The following is a 13349-nucleotide window of genomic DNA, read 5'->3' on the forward strand; positions in this document are numbered from 1 at the left end:
GCTTTATGGCATGGAGCGTTATCCTGCTGGAAGTAGCCATCAGAAGATGGGTACACTGTGCTCATAAAGGGATGGACATGGTCAGCAACAATACTCAGGTAGGCTGTGGACTTTAAAATGATATTCCAGGATGGAACAAGTTGGGTCCTATCACAAGGTTTAGGGCAGAAATTACCCCTATAGCAGTGTTTTTGTGCAGCAGAAGCCCAGGGAGCACACACCAAACACCCCCTCCGTGCTCGTCAGCCGGTTTCCTCTGCACTCAGACGGGGCCAATTTTACTTGACCAAAAACACAAATAAACGGACTCCCATCAAAAAAATCTCATATCGGTCTGCATTCACGCTTTATTTAGAAAATTTTCAGCGTGTTACTTTCACACAAAAACACCGCTAAATAAGGCTCTAGTTCTCATCGTGTCGTAACAGGCGCTACCTCCGCTGCAGAGCCACAGCTGGCTACGAGGCGCTCGCCGCTTAGTGTATCAGTCTGCGTGCGCGGCGTGCCAGATATAAACAAACGCAGGTAGTCTGCCAGGAGGAATTATGCAATAAAAACGTAAAGATGAGTGATTATGAGAGCGAGGACGACCTGCTGTTCACTTTGAATATAGCGTGACACCTGATTCAAATTATCCGCTCGTCATCAAGCTCTGCTCGAGCCTGATAACGAGCCATTCATTTGAATCAGGTGTGCTGGAATGGGGTAACACCTAAAACATGCAGGGCAGGGGGTCCCCAGGACCAGGATTGGGAAACACTGCTTTAAATCAGGCTCTGTTGGTACTAAGGGGTCGAAGTGAGCCAAAAAAATCTCCCCCACACCATTACACCAGCAGCAGCAGCCTGAACCGTTGATACAAGGCAGGATGGATCCATGCTTTCATGTTGTTGACGCCAAATTCTGACCCTACCATCTGAATGTGGAGCAGAAATCCAGACTCATCAGACCAGGAGATAGGTTTAGTCTTCTGTGGTCCAGTTTTGGTGACCCCATGTGAACTATAGCCTCATTTTCCTGTTCTTGGCTCACAAGAGGGTCACCTGGTTTGGTTTTCTACTGCTGTAGCCCATCTGCCTCAAGGTTGAACATGTTGTGTGTTGCAATGCGTCGCTGCTGTGTGATTGGCTGATTAGATGTTAATGTTAACGAGCAGTTGAACAGGTGAACCTAATAAAGTGGCCGATGAGTGTATCTGTTCCTGTGCATTGAAAGCTAATCTAGTCGATCATGATCAGAAGATTCTTTACATCCTTTTAACAAATCAGCGGAGCTTCTTTCCAGAAGGTCTTAATGTCTTTAACGGTAACTGAGTCCTGGTACTGAGGCCATGCACACAGGGCTGGTTGTGCGGGGTTAGAATATAATGAAAGTGTAGAATAACACTTGACCTGTCCTTTAGCCTATGGCAGGATGAAAGGTCTTCAACGTACCAAAGCCATTAGGAATCACCCTCCACTGTTCATGAATACTTTATGGCTGTCTGGCTGTTAAGATCCACTTTCAGCTTAAGCCTGGCAGCAGTGATTTTTCTTGTGATTGGCAGGAAAAAATTAATGTCTTCAGTATGCAGTGAAACATTTTACATGTCTCTAACTCTAAACTTTTTTTGTCCCATTCACACATACTGTTGTCCTTTATCTACATGCTTTTCTATCCTCTGTAAAACTCTAACTTTGTTTCCTTCTCCCTGCTCACAGAACCTGTCCATCGACACAGACCTCCATGCAGCCAATGGGAAGCGAGTGAAAGCTCTGGATATTTTCGCATACGCACTGGCCTTCTTTAAGGAGCAGGCACTAAAGGTAAAACACCTCTATGCTGAAGCACATTCTTTTTAGTTTCCTTTTTTTTAAAAAAAAAAAAAAAAAAGATAAAAAAAGTAAGTTATTAGCTTGACACACTCGTTCCACTAAAGGTGTTTTTCAACCAGGAGGTCCAGGTAACTTTAATTCCTGGTAAAACATTACCAAAAACTACATATTTCCTGTGGCACATTGTTTGTTTGTGTTTCCACCACAGGCCAGAGACACAGATAAATGTAAACATGGCCAGCGATGTACTTAAAGAGAAAAAAAAGTTTTGCAACACACCTCCATACCAGTAGAGGGCAATAAGTGTTATAGCTCAACAGAAGACATAGGTGGGTCGTGTCCAGTTTGCCAGATTGACAGTACTGGGCAGCCTGGGTGATAGACAATGTCAGTGGCTTTGATGACCTGTCTGCTGGCGGCCTCCTTAGGTCCCAGGAAGAATTGCTGGCCAGGTCCTAAGGAGACACCACACTGACTTTCCGCAGCCATAGACACATATCCTAACATTTATTGCAAATAAATGATTTTTGGAAAAAAAAAAAAAAACAGTCCGAACTATTAGATAAGAAACCTGGGTCCATGTTTTGGTCAGTTCATTCTGTCACAGCTCAGCAGGAAACACAAGAATGAGGAGAACCTAGGTGCATCTAACTCAAGAATTCCCAATAAGCTTACACAGGAAAATACACATGACAGGAGGGGGAGACCAAGAGATGCAACCAAAAGGCACAAAGACAAACAAAATTAACAAATATAGAGACTAAATAGACAAAGGGTGGTCAACACAGGTGTGAACAAGATACAGGTGAAAGACATGAGAGGCAGTCAGACAGAGAGGGAAGCACAAGGGCAGGAGGTAAAACTACAGAAGCACAAATGAAAATACATGACAAGAATTAGTGTGAACAAGACAAAGGACTCATAGAAACACTGAATAAACCAACAAGACAGAAAAACACAAGAAACATGTATAACAAAAAGTCCAACACATGACAGGGCTGGAAAACAAAGGAATGAAGAATTAGCACAAAGGAAAACTAATGAAACAAAGAAACACAATACACACACACTGAGAATACACATAACAGAAGTCCAACACATGAAAGTAAGACAATGACGAAGAAGGCCATTCAGCAAAAATAACACCATAGAAGAAGAAGAATAACTGCGGTATTTATGAACAGTGCTGCAGTTAGCCTGTTAGCGCGGAGGATGCTCAGCCTGTGATGATTCTGAGGTTTTGATTGTGATTCATTTCACTGCAGATGGATTTGTTGACACTTGTAAAATCACAAGTGCTAGTGGCAAAGCAATCACCTAAAAAAAGCTTCGTCTGGCTAACGCTAGAGTGCTTTTGGCTGTCCAGAGTATGCAGACAGCAGAGATCAACAGGTTTCACAGCCTAAAAATGAGCCTGTTTCATCGACAGTATTCAGCAGGATGCATCCTTTTCAAACAACTTTACACCATCATTAAATAAATGTATAAAAAACTCAACTAAGATGGAAGAACTCTGAGCTAAGAGCTGTTGTGAACTGAATCTCCACTGACATGTTCAGCTGAAGGTCTCCAGTTCACAGGGTCACTCTTTAAACTGGAACACCAGGAGCTGATAGAGACACATTCACACCATCAGGCTCAAAGAAGACCATTGGTTAGGAGGTACTAAACCAAGGCCATCACAGCTGGGGGGTCATCTTATTGTAGTCATAGGGCAGTGGAAATAAAAACCCTGTGAGTGCTCCACCAATCAGAAACATTCAGGTTCAAAGTGCTCCCTCCAGGCAGGACCATTTTCAGGGGTAAACGTACTACCCCAGAACCACATTTAGATCCTAGTCCCAGCCTGTTTCTCTATCAAGGAGGTTTCTGATGGCAGGTTGTGTTTGTTTCTCCTCCTGCAGGAGCTGAGTGATCAGACAGGCGGAGAGTTCGACAACAATGACGTGAGATGGGTCATCACTGTTCCTGCCATCTGGAAGATGCCTGCAAAGCAGTTCATGAGGGAGGCTGCGTATAAGGTACACCAAGAAACTTCACACACATCTGAACTGACTTTTCTTTACAGACTCAGAAGATGCAGGCACTGATTCAAAGGTATCTGAGTGGGGGAGGTGTGTGGCTTTGTGTGGCTGTGTGTGCAGCCTTCAAACACGCATTAGCTTGGCATGGCCTGTGAGAAGAAGAAGAGTCCCCAGTGGAAAGACGTCACAGATGCAGCAGTGGTCGACATCCCAGAAGATATGGTGCTAGGAAACAGTGTCCTCAGCAGCTCATGTTTCACTGCAGGGTTAAATGTCTAGGTCCCTTCATACACACACACACACACACACACATATTCAGAGAGAGTGTGTGGGGAGAAACAGAGTCAAACAGAGATGCATAAATTTCCAGCACCAGAACACAGAGTCATGATGAATCAGTGAAATGTTCCTGCCATGAACACCCATACAGTGACCTTCAGACTGTGGCAGAGGTCACAGACAGGGTCACATCAGACAGTCATCAATGTAAAGACACTAAGGAGAGACTTGAGGACGATTCAGCACTGATCTCAATGACCAGTCCTCACAAGTAGAGAATTAAAGCATTCTTTGGGTGTGTTTATGTGTGAATGTGTGTGTTTGTGTAAGTCCACTCACAGTGGCTGCCTGGGTGTGGCTGTCTGCAGTGAAGAAAGAGGCTGGAGGAGGAGGGAGGAGAGACAGAGGACAGCTGTGGCGGGAGAGGGAGACACGTGTGCACATGTGTGTGACATGAGGGTGGGGCTGAGGGACCTGACCTCCATTAGATGGAGCATGGCTGATGCTGAAGAGATGATGAAAGATTTCACCTGACCTCAGTTCAGCTGCTTGATTTTCAGACTTTCACTGTAAAAACTCCAGTTTGAGAAAGTGATTAAAAACTGGTCAGAAAAATCTGTTATAACTTGGAAAATGTTCAATAACAACGAAGACAAAATCAAAGAGATCCATCCATCCATCAATCTATTCATCCATCCATCCATCTATCCACCCATCCATCAATCCATCCATCCATCCATCGTCCATCAGTCAATCTATCCATCCATCCATCCATCCATCCATCCATCCATCCATCCATCCATCCATCCATCCATCCATCAATTTAAGATTCTACCTATCCATCCATTCATCCATCCACCCATCCATTCTTTCACCCTTTCATCCATCCATCCATCCATCCATCCATCCATCCATCCATCCATCCATCCATCCATCCATCCAATAGTCTCCTTATCCATCAATCCATCCATCAATCTATTCATCCATCCATCCATCTATCATCCATCAATCAATCCATCCATCCATCCATCCATCCATTCATTCATCCATCCATTCATTCTTTCACCAATTCATCCATCTATCTAATAGTCTCCTTATCCATCAATCCATCCATCAATCTATTCATCCATCCATCCATCTATCATCCATCAATCAATCCATCCATCCATCCATCCATCCATTCATTCATCCATCCATTCATTCTTTCACCAATTCATCCATCTATCTAATAGTCTCCTTATCCATCAATCCATCCATCCATCCATCGTCCATCAGTCAATCTATCCATCCATCCATTTATCCATCCATCCAGCCATCCATCCATCCATCCATCCATTTAAGATTCTACCTATCCATTCATCCATCCATCCATCCATCCATCCATCCATCCATCCATCCATCCATCAATCCATCCATCCATCCATCCATCCATCCATCCATCCATCCAATAGTCTCCTTATCCATCCATTCATCCATTCATCCATCCACCCATCCATTCTTTCACCCTTTTATCCATCCATCCATCCATCCATCCATCCATCCATCCATCCATCCATCCATCCAATAGTCTCCTTATCCATCAATCCATCCATCAATCTATTCATCCATCCATCCATCTATCATCCATCATTCAATCCATCCATCCATCATCCATCAGTCAATCTATCCATCCATCCATCAGTCAATCCATCCATCCATCCATCCATCCATCCATTCATCCATCCATTCATTCTTTCACCAATTCATCCATCTATCTAATAGTCTCCTTATCCATCAATCCATCCATTTATCCATCCATCGTCCATCAGTCAATCTATCCATCTATCCACCTGTCGTTATCCATCCATCCATCCATCCATCCATCCATCCATCCATCCATTCATATATCCATCCATCCATCCATCCATCCATCCATCCATCCATATATCCATCCATCCATCCATCATCCTTCATCCTTCAGTCTGTCCATACTTTGCCTATTTATCCATTGTATATTCATCCCCTAATCTATTTATTCATTCATGCATTCACCCTCTCATCCATTAATCCATTTCAACACCATAACAAAACCTCATCTTCTGCAAAAAGTAGAACTTTAGAGCCTCCTGATCCTGTTTTGTGAGATTCTGTTACAGAGTCACTGACAGTAGATGGTTTTTTGTTTCAGTGTAAACATTTAGAGTCACTGAAGACGTCTCCAGCTGCTTGACCTGATCGCAGTGTGCTTTTGTTTACATGACACAATAGCAGTGTGTATTTGACAGATGCAGACTGGACAGTGAGTGCCTGTTATGTTAAGCAAGCACAGTATTACGACGTTGAGTATTTGTCATAATAAAGTCTACTTGTAAAATTATACGGCAAGCAAGGAAAATGAACTCAGTTCACTGAAATAAGAGCTTGTTTTCATTTTAAGAAACTTAAAGATTTGAGTTTTTGTATTACTTTAAGAGCTTATTACTAAAGTTTTATTCATTTCATTCATACATACGTTTGTATTTGTGGCTCACGGCAGTGTAGTGGTTTAGGCTGTTAACTCATACCAAAAAGGTTACTGCTTTGCAGTGGCGTTTTCTCCCGGAGGCCAAGTGAAGCCATGCTTCCTCTCTTTTTTCAGACTGCAGCTGTGTTTTAATGAAAACCCTCCTTTTTAACAGTTTCGATAATTCTTCTGTGTTTCATCTCTATCATCTCTTCCTTATTTCTCTCCTCTACTTATTAAGCATTTTACAATGTGTAAAACAGCGCCCTCCTAAATGTTCTGTGGCGAATGAGTGGTGAAAATACAAAACTGCACGCTGTTGTCTGCGAGGAAGCCAAGCCGAGTTGGCGTCCCTTGGTGAAAAAAAACAAAAATGATTAACCAATCAGATGAGGCTGGGGTCATGACACTGCTCACCTGTGATTGGCCAAGACTGTGTCAAGGGAAGCCACCCCGTCTTTGGCCTCAAACCAATCAAACCACAGTATCCTCATCATCGTCAAGCCACTGAATGAAATCAGGGAGATTAGCATGTTACCAGTGTGCACGAAGCGGCAGGTTGTGCGTTTGAGTGGGCGGTTGAATGAATTAATAAGATGTTTAAGATAAGTCAAGAGGATCATGTATGTATGTGAATGAGTGAGAGAGCTAAAGGGTGTGTGTGGGTGCTCAAAGTAAGTAAAATGATCGTCTCTGGGCGCTCTAACAGGTCGTTCTATTACATGAAATAGCGATACAAACTGCAACATAGTCTTTTATGTACCCCACTCCCTAAAAAAAACACAGATTAGAGGCTTTGTCTCACTTTGCTTCCTCAAAAAAAAATCCCCACGCCACGCCACTGCTGCTTTGATTCCCTGGTCACTGCAGATAAGGTGTAACTTGAAGAAGGCACTTTGTTTCAGCGCTGTAGCATTACATCAAAGCAGGAAAGAGTAGAGAGCAATGCCCCCTGTTGTTATGTACCGCTCAGTGTTGCAGACATGAAAACATCTCTCATTAAGTCAAACACAAACAGCAGGATGAAAAACCTATTTGTACTCTTCTCTTTGAAACATTCATGGGTCCACTTCTAGTTTTCTTTAATCCCACCCCTCAGCCAAGCTGATCATTACACGTTTTTGACAGATCACGAATGTGTTATTTTATTTTCTGTGTGTGTGCAAACAAATGCCTTTTAAAACATCCAGTACCAGAGGCGATTGTTCAGTAAAGGTCAAATTTGTGATTTTTCTTTCCACCTCTAACTCCAGAGAAAACTCACCTGCAGGTTTTGTTCAGTGGTTTGACAAACACAAACCTCCGCATAGAGCAGGAACCCACCAAACTTTGGAGGGAACACAAATCTGCATCTCTCCCCAAAATGTTTCCTCTTAATCTGTGACCAGACAAACACTCAGATTTGTGAGCTCTGCTCCTGGACCAATGTGGACTCCAGTTTCCCTGCTCCCCTCTTAAATGATATCATCCTTTTGTCCTGATTACCTCCCTGGTGTGAGCACTAAAATAGGAGGAGGAGGAGGAGGAGGAGAGGAGGGGGATGAAGATAGAGCAGAAACAGAGCTGTTATCTGCAGTATGGCCGCCGGCAGGAGGGATGAGCTGATGGAGAGGAGGAGAGAGTGAGCAGAGGGAACGCCAAGCATCTGCAGTGACTCAGCATCAGGCAGCGTCTGCCTCTGATTGGCTGTTCATGGAGGACAGAGGGAGGGAGAAACACTCAGTGTAACCCCTCCTCCTCCTCCTCCTCCTTCTCCTCCTCATGATGATCCTCTGACTTCATCATCTGTTAGACCATTACACAACCCTCAGCTCCTTCTCCCCCCTCCATAACCCCTGCTCTCCTCTGATTCATTCCCAACACCAGACACCATGTCGTCTCTGCCTCTGCTCACTCTGAAACATGACTTCCTGTCTGAGCCTGGCTCTGAAATCACTCTGGGTCCTCTCCAGCAGCTCGCAACAAGAAAATTGTATCACTGTTTATGTTTTGCAATGGTCTGTGATCTTTATGACCCTCTTTTGGTTTATGGTTTTGATTTCAGCCACAAAACTGCACTCAGAGCGTTCTGTGACTGTGCTCCATCAAACCTGAGCCTTTGCTAATGAGCAGCTGTGAACGTGTTGCACACTCACATCTTTCACACGCTCCTGCAGAGGAGGCGTTTCAGTCGTGTTTTTATTTTTGCTTCTACTTGATTTTCACTTGTGCTGTAGGCGTTTTATCACAACCTGGTGTTTATTTCTGTGCTTCAAGCGTTTAAGTGTGTGTGAGTGGGTTCTTAGTGCTCACAAAGTGTGGGTGACCTACGCTCAGGATTGTACCTGAACGCATCCTGAGTGTAAAGCTGCATTTCATGAATAAGCTTACCATATTTTATTTCTTTTCATGACACTGAGCAAATTCATTTCAAGCCTACATTTCCCAGCATGCACCACTAAATGGCTCTGAATTGGTGCATTTCTTACCTTAAAGGATAAGTTCGGTTTATACAGCTTTTACATTGTTTATAGAATGAAGTAGAACAAAATACTCACCCAGAAGGCTTTCCTGATCCAAGCAGTGCTTCAGGAGATATTTAGATCCAAAATCGTGCAGCGGACGTCCGTATAATGGGATCCATCGAGGCATAGACAGCGCCGCTTCTAAAACTGCGTTAATCATCCAAAAACTTGTGTTCAAATTTGCAAATTTGCAAATTAATAATGGCTACTCACTTGTATATTTTCAGTATCTACTTTATATATTTTATGAAGCAATGTTTTCTGCTTTTGTCCCTGTCAAACACACAAGTAAATAAATAATCAGAGCCTACTTTTCATCAGACAATTAGACAAAGCTAGTTGGATCACAGCTGAGATGTGGCCACTGAGGCTCAGTTTTAAAAGAAGAACACCAAGATTTTAATTTGTGCTGTTATTGTGATATAAAACAAACTGTTGGTACACAAAGACTTCAGAAAGGAGCACCATCACTGTGGCGTTTAATGTGTTTCTCTGTTCTGATGTGGCTTTCTCTCCTCGTCTAGTCTGGCCTGGTGTCCCGTGAAAACCCGGAGCAGCTGATCATCGCCTTGGAACCTGAGGCAGCGTCAATCTACTGTCGTAAGCTCCGCCTCCACCAGATGGTGGACCTGAGTAGCAAGGGCACAACCGAGAATGGTTTCAGCCCCACTGAAAACGTGGGGAGTGTGATGACCCAAGGTATGTCACATGATGTCTGCCATCAACAGGTGCTGATGTTGCTGCATGATGATGATGATGATGATGATGATGCTCATTACTCTGCCATCATGCCTCATCGATCAGCCATCATGCATTCTCCTCCAGGAGGAAACACGTTGCTAACTGTCTCTCCTCCTTCTGAATGTTGTCTCCTCCATAGTTTCTCCAGGTCATGGTAAACATGCTCTCTTTTTAATCCCAGGAATCACTCACCCTGTATCCCTCTCCACTGCCATGTTTCCACTTTTGCTTTTGCTCCTCCTGTGAAACTCTCCCCTTAAAAAATGTAAATGGTTAAAAAATGAGAAGTTCAGTGAGAAATTATTCTTCTGGGTTTATGTTAGAGCCGAAATCTCCGCTCTGATCGCTGCTGGAGAGAGCAAAAAGAAAATAGTGGATGCATTTGTACTAGCTCATCTTAGAAAGAGTAAGATCAAAGGTGTAGGCAGCTACAGGTGAAATAAACAGAACTTAAAACTATTTTTTTCCATGTACTACTTGTGAAATTTGAAACTTGTAAAAGAATATTTTCTATATCAGAAAATCAGACTTTATTTTTAATGTACATATGATAGGGAAATACAGAATGCTGCACTGAGGGGGAACAATGAACTCATCTTTATTCATTGAGCACGTCTCATACGTTCAGAAATGCAGCCCAAAGTTCTCCCCTGTAATAAAATCAGTTCAGTAAGATCTGATGAATTCAATAAAATCAGTAAAAATTTAGAAAAAAAAGTGTTGAAATGAACAAAAAATAAAGATGTGAATCAAAATTTTAAAAAATAAACAATTAATAAATGAAATAATACCAAATAAAATTAATTCATAACATATAATTTGTCAACATAAATTCAAAGGATTTAAAAGGAAAGTTAATTATTTAAAGAAAAATCAAAGACAATAAAAAATTAATATAATAATATTAAGTCAAATTAATTCAAATAAAATTTCAATGAGTTACAGTTTGTAAAATAGACTGAAACACAAGGAATTAAGGTAAGATAAAAAAAAATGAAAACAATATAAAATAAAACATAAAAAAATGATATAAAAATGATAAAAAAACAAATTATTGGTCATATTAAATGTGTACACTCCTACCCCTCTCCACAGTCTATTTACAAGGTCAAGAGTCATAAACACACTGCAGATAAACTGAGGTACTGCTGTCATAAAATATAATTGGGGAAACACTGAGGGTAGATTGAGATGATGATACCCCAGATTAGAAAACTAAATCTACCAAAATAAAATGAATTTATGGGAAAATAAATACATGAAGATCAAAGTAAGAATAATAAATTATGCCTCAGTTTGTCACAGCAAAATCAAACATGATTTCCTTAATGGTTATCCATCATCTTTTATCGCTGTTCTCTTCCTGAGTCCAGGGGCTGAAGGTCCCAGCTGTCATTTGGCACAAAGTGGGACACAACCACATATAGAGACAGATGCACAGTGATACCTACGGCAGTTTAGAGTGATCAATCAACCTGATGAGGAAGTTCCTGGACCGTGGGAGGGAGGACATGAAAACTCATGACAGAGAAAGACTACTGCCCAGCCAGGGAGCTGGAAAGATAGCAACCACTTCAGCAGTGGTCCTAATTCATATAATCAAACGAAAAGACCAATAAATTAAAGTGATTACATAACGTGAATGAATAAGATTTATGTTTCTATAGTTAATGTAAGTATAGTATAAAACAAAGTTAAAATAAAGACCAAAGACTTTATAAGTTATTATTTAGACAAACGGACTCTCTACCAAACCTTAGAATGAGTTTAACAGGCATATATGCAGTTACACAGGAACATTAGAAACCTCTTTCTGTGAGGAAAGATAGAATCAATCCAAAGTTAAAATGAGCGCTCTTATCAGCAGCAGGAGCAAACACTGAGCTGGCCTCCTCATACACAGCCCTGTCACTTCATCTGGATCATTATAACCACACATCATCACAGCTGCTGGCTCCAAAGTTCACTTATCAGCTCTCTCTTTCTATAAATCAGATCTGCAGAAATGAAGATTGGCTTTAACACACCATCTCTGTGGCTTTAGTATTTTATTCTTTGGCTTCACTACAGAGTGTGCAGTAACTCACGCTGCAGATTCAGACCAAGCCGTGAGATGTTCTGTTCATACTGTGCAGTGAGAAGTAAGTGGATGTGGACAGCCAGCCTTTCATTCATTCACTCCACTGATCTTGAAACACTTCTCCCGTTCCATGCATCCATGTACGTGTCCTAATGAACAGAGATGTGTCTTTAAAAGGCTCCTCATGAGACTCACATGGTCACATCTCCACATTGTATTAAATATCCTCATCAGACTAAAAGCTTTGGCTCAGAGCTCTGACCTGTTCCTCAGAAACAGTCTCAGATCTCTCCGCTCTCTTCCTTTTGGTTTATTCTTTCAGTTCTTCATTGCTTTGGTCCAAACGTACTGTATCTGTTCTTTTGTTTGCATGTCTTTTTGTGGTCCATGGTGTCTTTTTCAGCAGATTAACTTTATCAAGACTTATATTCAAGATTTTAGTTTGTTTAGCCTGAACTTAGCTCACTTTAGTCAGATTAGAGATCAGAGATAACGAGGAATCACAGCAACACACATTTGAAGAGCAATCCGACTCGTTCAGTAGACCTCAAAATCGTTTAAATAATCTGTTTAGTCATCTGCGTACATTCCTGTATTTCAAAGTTTCTAAGCTTTCAAAGCTCTCTCTCAGTTCAGAGTTAAGGAAGATTTAACCACCCAGCAGAGAAAGGTTATAGAGTCAGGTCTGGAAGTATGCACAGAAAAACGTATTAATGAGAGTATTCTCACACTGGAGTCAAAGCGGACTGACAACAGACCAGAAGACACAGAGAGATCACAGATTTTAGTATCAGTTCATGAGTTTTCCTGGTATTCTAAGTACAATTATGCATTAACATGTCAGAGAGCGCACACACAGGAGACAGTTTGTGTGGAGGCAAAACGAAGCTGTAACTAGATGACCATTAAGCAGGTTATTTATCTCTTAAAAGGGATGTATGTGTGCAAATGCAGCTAACAGTCAGACCTCACACTTAAAAACGTATTCTTGTTTCTGAAGTTGTGAGTCAAAACATGAACAAAAGCATCAAAGAGAAAGGAGGTTTATGCTAAAAGTTCATACCCTTAGGGTTTCCCCTGGCTACACTGCAAAAAACGAAATCTAAGAAAAGATTTAATGTCTTAGTAAAAATGGTCTCAGTGGGCTTAATATGAGCATCATTCACCTGACAAGTCCAGAAGAAGATCTTATTTCGAGATATTGAAAGTGAAATATGACGCCTAAGTAGAATTTTTTTCCCCATCACCAGGTATGATAACTCTTTTACTGTCTTTTATTGTCTTGAGAAAAGATATTTTTCTGGGCTTGTCAAGTGAATGTGGCCCATAAACCGACATTGTAATAGAAAATAATCTAAGTGGGATTTTTTAGACTTTTACGAATGTTTTTAAGCATGTGATTTTTTTGGTGGGTGGGGAGGTTAC

The 13349-nt window shown here is 41.6% G+C and overlaps 1 protein-coding gene across 3 annotated transcripts in view; it reads left to right on the forward strand.

Annotated features, from left to right (window-relative positions):
- Positions 1-13349, forward strand: part of hspa12a (heat shock protein 12A) — a 77445-nt gene that overhangs the window by 44510 nt on the left and 19586 nt on the right. For 2 of the 3 annotated variants that reach the window (XM_074675513.1, XM_074675512.1), the window contains exons 5-7: positions 1701-1805; positions 3719-3835; positions 9628-9802. In XM_074675513.1, the coding sequence (XP_074531614.1) occupies positions 1701-1805; positions 3719-3835; positions 9628-9802 (397 nt within the window). Of the gene's footprint in view, positions 1-1700; positions 1806-3718; positions 3836-9627; positions 9803-9983; positions 9999-13349 lie in introns of all 3 variants that reach the window. The other variant, XM_074675511.1, reaches the window with a different exon arrangement.

This window comes from Halichoeres trimaculatus, unplaced genomic scaffold (assembly GCF_033239565.1).
Source record: "Halichoeres trimaculatus isolate MK-OKI-2021-1 unplaced genomic scaffold, fHalTri1.1 fHalTri1_scaffold_8, whole genome shotgun sequence".
Lineage (NCBI taxonomy): Eukaryota > Metazoa > Chordata > Actinopteri > Labriformes > Labridae > Halichoeres > Halichoeres trimaculatus.